This window comes from Poecilia latipinna, unplaced genomic scaffold (assembly GCF_001443285.1).
Source record: "Poecilia latipinna isolate Pla-1442-1.1 unplaced genomic scaffold, P_latipinna-1.0 Scaffold242, whole genome shotgun sequence".
NCBI lineage: Eukaryota > Metazoa > Chordata > Actinopteri > Cyprinodontiformes > Poeciliidae > Poecilia > Poecilia latipinna.
In genome coordinates, this window is record NW_015112858.1 from 1 (window position 1) to 12,652 (window position 12,652).

Sequence of the window (12,652 nt, forward strand, 5' to 3'; positions counted from 1 at the left end):
TTTTTTTTTTTTCAGTGGCCCTAATCCTCTTCCGTAAACAATACATACAGCATGTGAAATATTTATTTAATGTCTTAGGTTGTGTTCTGTTGAAATAGTTGCTGTGAACTACTCAGTCTGACTAGGCCACTAGCTGAAATGGTGTTTCACGTTCAGGTGGCAGTTAAGGCTGACAAATTCTCATAGATACCAACTTAAACAGACCCCTTGTTGACCCACTTGGGTTAGGGTTAGGGTTAAATCCCTTTAAATGGAGAGCTGGTTCGGGCTGCTTTACTGTGGCCACAAACACATTCATTGTTTCATTTATGAAACTGAAGGTGGCAGCAGCAGCAACAGCAAAACACCAACTCCTACTGTGACCTACTCTGTCCTCTCCCTCTTTGGTCCTCAGCTTCATCTTGTGATTTCTACATTCCCATGAATTTCAACGGGCTTCAGTTCAATTTGAAAAGATTTAATGACGTTACTCATCGTTCTTTTGGCTGGATGTAGCTAGCGTAGTCGGAATAAGCATACCCAGAATGCATTGCAGCATGACCACTATAGTACCGCATTTATAAAAAATTAAACAGTCTACAGTATTATTAGTGTATTATTTCCACATCTAAAATAAATATTTCTCATATAAAGTCAAAACATGGGTCCCTTTAAAATCAAATGTCATTCGATTCGGGCCTTGCTAATGGGATGTGGCAAACTTTTCTACTGTGCTGGGTTTTGAGTTACGTCTCATGTATTTGGTTCAACATAAAATGGCAATATAATGGACATTGTAAAGTCAATAAATTGAATTTTAGCCACTACGACATAATTACCTTCACTCCCGACTTAATGTTCACTTTTCCTACACTCATGACCAGCGCCACTGCGTCAGAATCATCTTGGGATATCCGTTTTTCTGCGAAGGCAAACAACTTTTTTTCATTTTCGCTGTAGTAAATAGCAGGAATCCTGAACACTTCTCCGTCCTTTGACTTAAAGATTATTTGTTTTTCAACTCTTGTTTCGCCACTCTTTGAACTGGTTTTACCCATGGATGCTAACTGAAAGAAAAAATGATTAAAGAATCAGAAAGCGTTGAAGAAACAACGGTATTGTTGCTGCTCGTTCTTGGGTAAAGATTTTTGAAACGGGCGTTTACTTTCCGTTTGTTTCTTGTTGCCATGACAACCCAGAAGTTGGCAAGTTGCTGTTTCCTGTGGTCGAAACATTGTTACTTCTTAGAGCAATATTCTGTTATCTGATACGTCAGGTGTCTAAAACATATTTCTTATAATTGATGTGTGTTTGAGTTAAAATTATTTGTTTGCAACACATAACAGCGAACCGGAAGCGGGTTTGAAAGTTAAATAATCCAGAGAAGAGCGCGAAGGCTGTTCTCTGCAAACGGTTTTACCTAGCGAACACCCCACATATACAGTAAATGTAAAGTTACCTCCGCTTGAGAAAGAGAAAAGAAAGAGCACAAATTGAGCCAAGAACTTAAAGTCATGGTTGACTGGTCCTGGGGCGGTTTTTTTTTTCAGCCGTGTAACTGTAGAGCGGGAATGGGAAACTCAGTGTTTTAGCTTTAATCTTCATATCCTGTCATGTATCTCCAGATTATCCCACCTCTATTTAAAGCACGCCTTAATAATTGTGTTGGGGGAAGTTTTATATCAGCGTTTAAGTCCAAATTTGGTTTACTGCAATGGGAAAAAATTGCAGCATGCTCTTATTTTCATTCCAACAAAAACTTCATGTTTATTACAAGCAAAAGCTGAATTTTATTTTTGGCCAAGTAAAGGTTTATAGGGGCATTCACGTAATTTTGAACTTGTAATTCATGCCTCAAAATATTCGTCCATTGAACCATTTACTGCTATCGTGGTTAGTTTAGCACCATTTTGAGTGTCATCATCAAAATCATCAATATGTTGGTCAATATTCCATTTATCGTGGTTCACAACAACTAAACAGGTGGGGTTTAGTCTTGATTTAAAGGAACTCAGTGTTTCAGCAGTTTTGCAGTTTTCTGGAAGTTTGTTCCAGATTTGTGGTGCATAGAAGACTATCAGTAGATGGGGCAATTGTCCACTTTTTAGTACTTCTTTGTGCCATGTTGCCATGTAAACTGTATTTTAATTCTTCAGTTTAACTCAGCCCCAGTAATCATGACAAAAGTCACAGTAGTAAAATGTTTTAGGTTTTGTAAATCAGTGACTGAAGGATTAAATATGCCAATATGAACAATGATATAGAGATACTGATTTTTTTTTTTTCAAATGTGGTTTTTTAAAATTTTGTCTTATTTGTTCTGCTAAACTGTAAGTCAATGTGTCATAGATAGTGCTTTAAAAAAGGGTCTCAGTTAAAACACTGCTGGTAAATGCAAAATATGCAATCATGGTCATGGAATAATTTTTTTTAATTTTTATTGTGATTAATATATTCCAGAAATGATTCTAGGGCATAACTCTTATTTTGAAAACAAAGGAATTCTATTAATTCAAAAATAATTTCACTATATTTTACAATCTGTTTTGTTCCCAAAAGGATTTCTTAAAGCGAGATTCTGTTTTTGACACTTTTGAAGATGTCTGGATCTGGTCACGCTCAGACAGTTCACTGTGAGAAAATAGTTTTATTCATATTCTGCACTTGTCTGACTCAAAACCAGTGTTTTTCATCATGTAGTTTGAGCATACAGAAATGAAAACTGACCTTAAACACACTCATTCACAAGAATGAGTGTGTCTCTGAGAATGATTTGTTAAATGTGACTTTCAGGTCACATTTAACAAAATCATCCTTCAATTCTACAAAGTCTGTGTCAGAGATTATCCAAAATGCAATCCTTTTCTTACAATGTATTCAACAATGATTGATGAGATTTATATGTATGCGAGTACATGGACTAACTTATTGTCTTTAAATAATATTTGTCTCTGCTAATTATATCTGTGCAGGTCTCAGACACAGAGACCTACTAGAACCTGGAACAAGAATCCCAACATGGTTCTACTGGGGAATAAAAGTGACAAACTCGTGGAATATATAAAAACACGCAGGACTTGTATTTCTCAAAGGAGGAGAGATCTGCAAATTCACATTTTATTTTGCAAACGTGGTAGAGGAATCCTCCAGGGGGGAATAATGTGGTCACTGGGATTTGTAAGATTTGTGGAGAGGATGAGTTGAAGTCCAGTGTCTGCTGGAGATGATGCAATGGGGAGATTGATGGTTTGGACTTGTGATAGAGGGCAGACAGGTAGATACACAGGTAGCGGGATGAAGAGGAGTGGTTCTTTGCTAGCGGTGCATGAGAAACCAGAGGATCTTTCAGAGAGACTTTCATTTGAGATAAAGGTTCTCAGGCAACACAGTGGGTCACATACATGGTGCCACAAAGAGGAATCCAGAAGACAAGGAACTCAAGTAATACAAAGGAAGGATTCCAAGGCACCACAAGAGGATATCTACAAAGAGGATATCTACAGGTAAGAATTAACTTGAGAAATGCCAGGAAGTCACAGAGACAAAGCTCAGAGAGGGTCAGAGTACCAGAACAGGCAAACCCACTGAAGGTTGGTTGAAGTGCTGGCAACCTACTCCTCTTATACTCCATGCTGATGATGGTAAATGGCTTGATGATGTGTGTGAAATCCAGGAGTCGGACCTGCCCTCCAGGTGATTGCAGTCTCCATCTAGTGGTGAACTGAGAGAAGGCAGCAGAAAAGAAGGACCTCCTCACAGACCCCAAAACCCCAGTTCCCAACACATAACTGGAGCATTTCCAAATACAATGAAAATTGCAAAGGTTATGCCTCTATTTAAATCTGGCGATAATCACATTTTTAATCATTGTAGATATGTGTCCCTACTTTGTCAGTTCTCTAAAATACCAGAAAAAAATGTTTGCAATTTTATTGGAAAGTGTAACATTCGGACAGAGTGTCAACATGGCTTCAGAGAAAACAGGTCAACTTCAATGGTGCTGATGGTGTTAACAGAAGAAATCATAGACAGTATTGATAAAAGGAAATTTGCAAATGGTGTATTTCTGGATCTCAAAGAAGCCTTTGATACCATCAAATGTGACATCTTACTAAAAAAAACTGGAAAGATTTGGAATTAGGGGGGCAGCATTAAACTGGCTTAGAAGCTACACTGGACAAAGGAAACAATTTGTAGAATTAGGTAATCAGAAATCAGATTTATTATAACTTGTGGAGTTCCACAGGGGTCAATGTTGGGCCTCAAATTATTCCATTTCTATATAAATGACATAGTCAAAGTATCAAACCTGATAGAATACATTGTTCAAAAAAGTGTTTTAAAAAGAAGTTTATTGGGAAATATGTTGTATAGAATGAGTGTTTCAAAGACCAAAAATGTCATTGATGACATTAAAAATGTATAAATAATTGTACTTTTAAGGATGAGAATGTGAGATCTAAGTGTCACGTAATGTGGAAATAATTTAAATTTATCTGGTGCTTGGAGATTTAAATATTTCTAAGTTAAAGAATATGTGAGGGGCAGGAAATCAAAAGATCCTGTATCTTCTACCTGCTCCTTTTCAAACAGATCATGTAATATTTTACATGATATGTAAAATGATCTGTAACAGAGACAAAGCTCAGAGAGGCTCAGAGTACCAGAACAGGCAAACACTCAGGCACTGAAGTGCTGGCGACCCACTCCTCTTATACTTCATGTTGATGAGGGTAAATGGCTAGCAGATGTGTGTGAAATCCAGGACCTGCCCTCCAGGTGATTGCAGTCTCCATCTGGTGATGAACTGAGAGAATAAAAGTGACAAACTTTTATTTGTCACTCCTTAAAGGACACCAAACTGAAGAGAATCAGATGTGGGGATAATATCATCAATTATCATCCCCAATTGATGATAACAAGTTATCATCAATTGTTTTAATTTTATTTTTACTTTTAGTCTGTTTGAAATAAATAAAACACAAAGCATACACACACACAACATGCTACACACACACACACACTGATGTTTTCAAGATAGATATCTACATTTTATTGTGTCCCAAAGATGACATGGTTCACTTAAAAACACATAAATTCAAAGATAAATAAAAAATAAAAATACAGTACATGTAGTTTGAGCATAAAGAAATGAAAACTGACCTTGAACACTCTCATTCACAGTATTCTGACTGAGAATGATGAAAACACTTTCAGATTACATTGAACTAAATAATTTTTAATTCCACAGATTCAGTAAAAAATAGTTCACATTCCTTAAAGGAAACCAAACTCAAGAGAATCAAATAAAGGCAATGTGGCTATGAAGCCCTGCTAACTTAGAACGCTTGTTGCAGAGGATACAAATGGTTTAGCTTCTGCTTTCCGCTAATAGCTAATGAAAACACAACAATTAAAATTAGAATATTACATCAGAACAATACAATAAACACTTTTAATATAGAAAGAATATTTAATTCAAAAGAATATTTAATAGCTGCTTCAACATAAGGTCTACATTGTATTGCTGGCAAGCGTCACTAAATAACAAGATATTCTTCTATTGAATAATAATGATACAGTTTTTTCAAGTCCTGAAGTTTGGAATGCCCCTCAGGACCTCTTCATAGCTGAACACCTGACATGCTATCTCGTCTGTAGCAGATTTCTCCCCACACTCCATCAGACATGCAAACCAGCCATCTTCAATGTAAGTCAGGTCAGAGTAACCACTGTGTCCCTGGTTAATGACCCACGGTTGGCTCCATTCTCCACTACAGTTTCCTTTTGAATTTAGTGGGGAAGTGCTCACATACACTCCCAGATCAAGTCTTTCCCAATCTGACTTCTGCTTTGTCGGGTGTGAAAAAAGTAGCCACTTTTCCTCACTGGTTTTTGCATCTCCAGACTGAGCTGGAAAAGAAATCACACTCCCCTGGCAACTCGTATGTGGTTCCTCAAGGGGTGTAACAGTTGTGAGTGTATGGACACCACTCTCATCAATCTTATCTTGGACTCGATGGCCTCCGAAACTGCGAGCACTGCAGTAGATCAAGCTGTCTTTGCTGCTGCTTTCCAAAATTTCAGTCATCTCACATTCCATTGACATTTTAGACAGCATTTTCTCACATTTCCATGTGCTACCATAATCATCACTATAAAAGCAGAATGCATGTGGAATCGGTTGTTTGTCTTTTGAGTAAGCATAAGCTGGAATAATCATTCTGCCACTTTTAGTTTGAATGCCGTGGCCCGGTCCAATAGCAAACGTAGACCAGTTTTTAAACACAGGCTGCAGTTCGGTCACCTCAGTGAATTTACTCCACTTGTTGTCATTCTTCTTCTTTGTGATGTAGCGCAGACGGGCCTTGTTCTGGTGATGCTGTAGCTGCCATGACTCTTTCTCATTGACATAGTTGAAGAAAAGGAACAGTGTCTCTGTGTGTTTTTCATACACAACACAGGGGTGCATCGGACGATATCCACAGGTGCACTTCGTCACTAATGCTTTAGGCTTTGACCACTGAAAAAGATCAATTAGATTCGATTTAGGACCTAAAGCGAAACAATACATACAGCATGTGACATATTTATTTAATGTCTTAGGTTGTTTTCAGTTGAAATACATTAGTTGCCTCACATATGTGGAACCATTAATTATTTTTTTTTTCATGTGTTTATCTCCACTCCCATTTTGTGAACTGAGAATGTTGGAAGCGGGACGGGGTTATAATGATGGAATGTTGAATTAAGTTGCATGGGTATAATATAATTGATAAGTCAAAATTGTAAGCAGTCTGATGATTTTTGATAACTGAAGCTGAACACCTGACATGCTATCTCGTCTGTAGCAGATTTCTCTCCACACAAATATCAATAATGAATTAATATTGAACAATTGCCTCAATAATGGGAAATAATGTGGTGTACAAAGTAAGTCTTTGTCATTTAAATAGTGTTTTGTTTGCAAATGTATAAAATGTATTCATCGGTAAGATAAGGAACAGACTCAGATGTGGTGTGAGAAAAGCAGAAGTTGTTTTGGACAGAGAGTATAGGTGGTTATGGGGAGACACTCACAACAGTTTCAATGCCAAAAAAGTAGAACTTTTCCAGTAAGGAGGGATGATTTTATCGATTCATGCAAAAAGTCACGTAGGCATCACCCAAAAACATATAAAGGAGAAGCACTCGCTAACATTCGGGGTTGTGCCTCAGAGACAGTCTTCGTGTTCACATCGGTAGAAGAAATCATGAAGACCATCAGGTTTTGAGAGAAAAAATGAGACTCAACCAGAGCGAAGAACCCTGATCAGGCCAAAGGTTGAGGTTTCAGAATTTGGATTTACTGTCATGACTGCTGCTTCATGCTGGGTTTTTCCTCTTTGTTTCATCCAAGAACTTTCCCATTTTTTGCCAAGAACAAGTTCAGGATTTTTTTTTTTTCAATTAGATTTTTGGGGCTACTTCTGGCCACTGAGGAAAATTGGATTTTTTTTTAAACAGAAAACTAATGGATCAACCCAGAAAAGGGCTTTTCTTGTGGTATGAGTCTCTCTCTCTCTCTCTCTCTCTCTCTCTCTCTCTGTCTGTCTTCTTGCATTTATTACATTCAAAAGGTTCATTCAGCCACAATTTTAGGGTAAGATAATTTGGTGATTTTTGCAACTTATGTAATGTTTCCTGTTTTGCTGGATTTCTTACTGTGTTCGATACATGCTAAGCTCAAATTCTCATAGATACCAACTTAAACAGACCCCTTGTTGACCCACTTGGGTCAGGCCCATCGGGCTCATTAGGTTTGGACCCTTTAAATGGAGAGCTGGTTCGGGCTGCTTTACTGTGGCCATAAACACATTCATTGTTTCATTTATGAAGCTGAAGGTGGCAGCAGCAGCAACAGCAAAACACCAACTCCTACTGTGACCTACTCTGTCCTCTCCCTCTCTTTGGTCCTCAGCTTCATCTTGTGATTTCTACATTCCTATGAATTTCAACGGGCTTCAGTTCAATTTGAAAAGATTTAATGACGTTACTCATCGTTCTTTTTGCTGGATGTAGCTAGCGTAGTCGGAATAAGCATACCCAGAATGCATTGCAGCATGAACAACAGGGCGCTCCTGTGACAATACATAATTAAAACGTATAAAAACTAAACAGCCTACAGTATTATAAATATTTCTCAAATAAAGTATATTGTTTCAACTGAACATGGGTCCCTTTAAAATCAAATGTGATTCGATTCAGGCGTTGCTAAAGGGAGGTGGCAAACGGTTTTCTACTGTGCTGGGTTTTCTCATGTATTTGGTTCTACATGACATTGGCAGTACAATGGATACTGTAAATGGCTTTATGATTAAATCCAAATCATGAAGCGAATCTTGATTGAGCGCACGTACCAAAGCCTACAAGAAACATCATCATATTATTTTTATAATTACCTTCACTTCCGACTTAATGTTCACTTTTCCTGTTCTCATGACCAGCGCCACAACGTCAAAATCATCTTGTGATGTCCGCTTTTCTGCAAAGGCAAATAACTTTTTTTCATTTTCGTTGTAGTAAATGGCAGGAATCTTGAACACGTTTCCCTTCTTCGACTTAAAAAGTGTTTGTTTTTCGAATCTCGGTGTGCCACTCTTTGAACTGGTTGTACCCATGGATGCTAATAGAGAGAAAAATTATTAACTAAAGAATTGGATAAGTGTTGACTGCTTGCTTCTTGTTTTGGGCAACGATTTTTGTAATGGCCGCTTACTTCCCGTTTGTTTCTTGTTGCCATGACAATCCAGAAGCGTTATCACTTTGAGTGTCATCATCAAAATCATCAATATATTGATTCCATTTATCAAAAATAAATAAATAATGACTCAAAAGCGACTAAACAGGTGGGTTTTGATTTAAAGGAACTTTCAGTTTTGCAGTTTTCTAGAAGTTTGTTCCAGATTTGTGGTGCATAGAAGACGACCAGTAGATGGGGCAATTGTCCACCTCTTTGTACTTCTTTGTGCCATGTTGCCATGTAAACTATATTTTAATTCTTCTGTTTAACTCAGACACAGTAATTATGAAGAAAGTCAAAGTACTAAAAATGTTTTAAGTTTGGTAAATCAGTGACAGAGGGGTTAAATAAACCAGTATGAACAATGAATCAGAGATACAGATTTTTTTTATTTTATTTGTTTTCAAACAAGTTTTTAAATTTTTTTTATTTTGTCTTATTTGTTCTGCTAAACTGTAAGTCAATGTGTCATAGATAGTGCTTTAAAAAGGGTCTCAGCTAAAACACTGCTGGTAAATGCAAAATATGCAATCATGGTCATGGAATTATTTTTTTTTATTTTTATTGTAATTAATATGTTCCAGAAACAATTCTATGCAGGGCATACCTCCTACTTTGAAAATTCCCAATTTTAATAATTCCTTTGTTTTATTGTCATTAAATCATTTAAAAGGATGAATAATTTCACTAGATTTTACAATCTGTTTTGTTCCCAAAAGGATTTATTCTTAATAAAGTGAGATTCTGTTTTTACACTTTTGAGGATGTCTGGATCTGGTCACGCTCAGAGAAAATAGTTTTCTTTATATTCTCCACCTGTCTGACTCAAAACCAGTGCTTGTTTGCATCATGTAGTTTGAGCATAAAAAAATTAAAACTGACCTGGAACACATTCATTCACAATACTCTGACCGAGAATGATGAAAACACTTTCAGGTCACGTTTAACAAAATCATCCTTCAGTTCCACAGAGTCTGTGTCTGAGATTATCCAAAATGCAATCCTTTTCTTACAATGATGTATTCATAAATGATTGGTGAGATTTATGTTTGTGAGTACATGGAATATTTTATTCTCTTTAACCTCTTTAGGGGGAAAGAGGTTAAGTAACAATATTTGTCTCTGCTAATTATGTCTGTGCAGGTCTCAGAAACAGAAACCTGCTAGAACCTGGAACAAGAATCCCAACATGGTTCTATTGGGAATAAAAGTGACAAACTCGTGGAATATATAAAAACATGCAGGACTTGTATTTCTCAATGCTCTGGTCAAACTGGGAGAGATTTAATGCTCATCTGTGAATTCACATTTTATTTTGTAAATGTGAAGCCTAAGTTAACAGAACAAATAAAAGTAAATAATGACTCAAACCTGCCAGGTGGGGACGCTCTGAAAAAGTGTCTTTTATTTTTATTTTTTCTTGTTTTTACTTTTTTTCTGTTTGAAATAAATAAATAAAACACAAAATATAGGTTATTACACACACACACACACACTGATGTTTTCAAGATAGATATTTAGGCTTTATTGTGTCCCAAAGATGACATGGGTTCACTTAGAAACACATTCATTCAAAGATAAGTCAAACATAAAAATACAGTCAGCTAAAAATTGTTCACATTCATTAAAGGAAACCAAACTGAAGAGAATCAAATAAAGGCAATGAGGCTATGAAGCCCTGCTAACTTAGAACGCTTGTTGCAGAGGATACAAATGGTTTAGCTTCTGCTTTCTGCTAATAGCTAATGAAAACACAACAATTAAAATTAATATATTACATCAGAACAATATAATAAACAATTTTAATACAGAAAGATGCTTTGGATGCGATTCATCAAAAGAATGTTTAATAGCTGCTCAAAGATTCAACATAAGGTCTATATTGCATTGCTGGCAAGTGTCACTAAATACACCACACAAGATATTCTTCTATTGAATAATAATGATACAGTTTTTTCAAGTCCTGAAGTTTGGAATGCCCCTCAGGACCTCTTCATAGGTGAACACCTGACATGCTATCTCATTTGCAGATTTCTCTCCACGTTCCATCAGACATGCAAACCAGCCATCTTCAATGTAAGTCAGGTCAGAGTAACCACTGGGTCCCTTGTTAATGACCCACGGTTGGCTCCATACCAGATTTAATTCTCCAACTGATGTCACTGGGGAAGTGTTCAGATACACTCCCAGATCAAGTCTTTCCAAATCTGACCTCTGATTTGTCGGGTGTGAAAAAAGTAGCCACTTTTCCTCACTGGGTTTTGCATCTCCAGTCTGAGCTGGAAAAGAAATCACACTCCCCTGGCAACCTTTATGTACTTCCACAAGGGGTGTAGTAGTTCTGAGTGTACTGATACCACTCTTATCAATTTTAGCTTGGACTCGATAGCTTCCCAAACTGCGAGCATTGCAGTAGATCAAGCTCTCTCCATTGCTGCTATCAAAAACCTCAGTCATCTCACATTCTCCTGATATTTCAGACAGCATTTCCTCACATTTCCAAGTGCTACCATAATCATCACTATAAAAGTAGAATGCATGTGAAATTGGTTTTTCATCTTCCGGACCAATGTAAGCATAAGCTGGAACAATCATTCTGCCACTGTTAGTCTGAATGCCGTGGCCCGGTCCAACAGCAAATGTAGACCAGTTATTCATCTCAGGCAGCTGGTTGGTCAGATCAATGAATTCACTCCACTTGTCGTCATTCTTCTTTGTGATGTAGCACAGACGTGCCATGTTGAGGTGATGCTTTAGCTGAAACCACTGTGTCTCACTGACATAGTTGAAGAAAAGGAACAGTGTCTCTGTGTGTTTTTCATACACAACGCAGGGGTTCATCGGATGATATCCACAGGTGCACTTCTTCATTATTTCTTTAGGCGTTGACCACTGAAAAAGATCAATTGGATTCGATTTAGGACCTAAAGTGAAACAATACATACAGCATGTGACATATTTATTTAATGTCTTAGGTTGTTTTCTGTTAAAATAATTAGTTGCTGCACATCTGTAGGAGTCGTTCATCTTCTTTTTTTTAATTTCCATGCGATCATCTCCACCAGGGAGCGTATTTACAAGGACCGCTATTTCATTTTGTGTAGTGAGTATGTCGGAAAGGAGGTGGAGCTGCTTAAAATCAAATTTGATTCTGTTCAGGAGTTGCTAATCGTGGGGGCAAACGGTTTTCTACTGTTTTTGGTTTTCACACTGATTTATTTGGTTCTAAATGAAAATTGCAATACTATGGACATTGTGAAGGAAATAAATGGCTTTATGATTAAGTCCAAATGAAGATCGGCATTGAACGCATGTAAAACCAAAGCCTACCAGGAACAACAGAACCAGTAGCCTACAATATGGGACAACATAATTACCTTCACTCCCGACTCTCTCTTCACTTTTCCTACACTCATAACCAGCGCCACTGCGTCAGAATCATCTCGGGATATCCGCTTCTCTGCAAAGGCAAAGAGTTTTTTTTCATTTTCGTTGTAGTAAATAGCAGGAATCCTGAACACTTCTCCGTCCTTTGACTTAAAAATGATTTGTTTTTCGATTCTTTGTTCACCACTTTTTGAACTGGTTGTACCCATGGATGCTAATGGAGAGAAAAAATGATTAACTAAAGAATTAGAAAGCGTTGAAGAAACAACGGTCTGCTTGCTGCTTGTTTTGGGAAACGATTTTTGTAATGGCCGCTTACTTCCCGTTTGTTTCTTGTTGCCATGACAACCCAGACGTTATCAAGTCACTGTTTCCTGTGGTCGAAATATTACTTCTTAGAGTAATATTCTGTTATTATGTGCGTTAGGTGTCTGCAACATATTTCTTAGAATATATGTGTAGTTAATGAGTTAAAATTATTTGTTTTCAACACATAACAGCGAA

The 12,652-nt window shown here is 37.1% G+C and overlaps 2 protein-coding genes across 3 annotated transcripts in view; both read right to left on the bottom strand.

Moving 5' to 3' along the window:
- Positions 1-5,502: 5,502 nt before the first annotated feature.
- LOC106947449 (sialidase-4-like) overlaps positions 5,503-12,652 on the bottom strand; it is a 12,995-nt gene continuing 5,845 nt past the window's right edge. The window contains exons 2-3 of one of the 2 annotated variants that reach the window (XM_015032449.1): positions 8,421-8,531; positions 5,503-6,502 (exon numbers count right to left, since the gene is read on the bottom strand). In XM_015032449.1, coding sequence (XP_014887935.1) covers positions 5,567-6,502; positions 8,421-8,531 — 1,047 coding nt within the window. In that variant the 3' untranslated portion in view covers positions 5,503-5,566. Of the gene's footprint in view, positions 6,503-8,420; positions 8,686-12,652 lie in introns of those variants that run through there. The other variant, XM_015032448.1, reaches the window with a different exon arrangement.
- Positions 10,541-12,491, bottom strand: LOC106947450 (sialidase-3-like). The gene is made up of 2 exons (XM_015032450.1): positions 12,139-12,491; positions 10,541-11,653 (listed from the first exon to the last, which is right to left on the bottom strand). The coding sequence occupies exons 1-2, from the start codon at positions 12,355-12,357 to the stop codon at positions 10,718-10,720; spliced, it is 1,155 nt and encodes a 384-aa protein (XP_014887936.1). The 5' UTR covers positions 12,358-12,491; the 3' UTR covers positions 10,541-10,717.

Coding starts and splice junctions, on each gene's coding strand:
- LOC106947450 (XM_015032450.1), bottom strand. CDS start 12,357: ATGGGTACAACCAGTTCAAAAAGTGGTGAACAAAGAATCGAAAAACAA. Junction 11,654..12,138: donor AGAGAGAGTCGGGAGTGAAG/GTAATTATGTTG, acceptor GATCTTTTTCAG/TGGTCAACGCCTAAAGAAAT.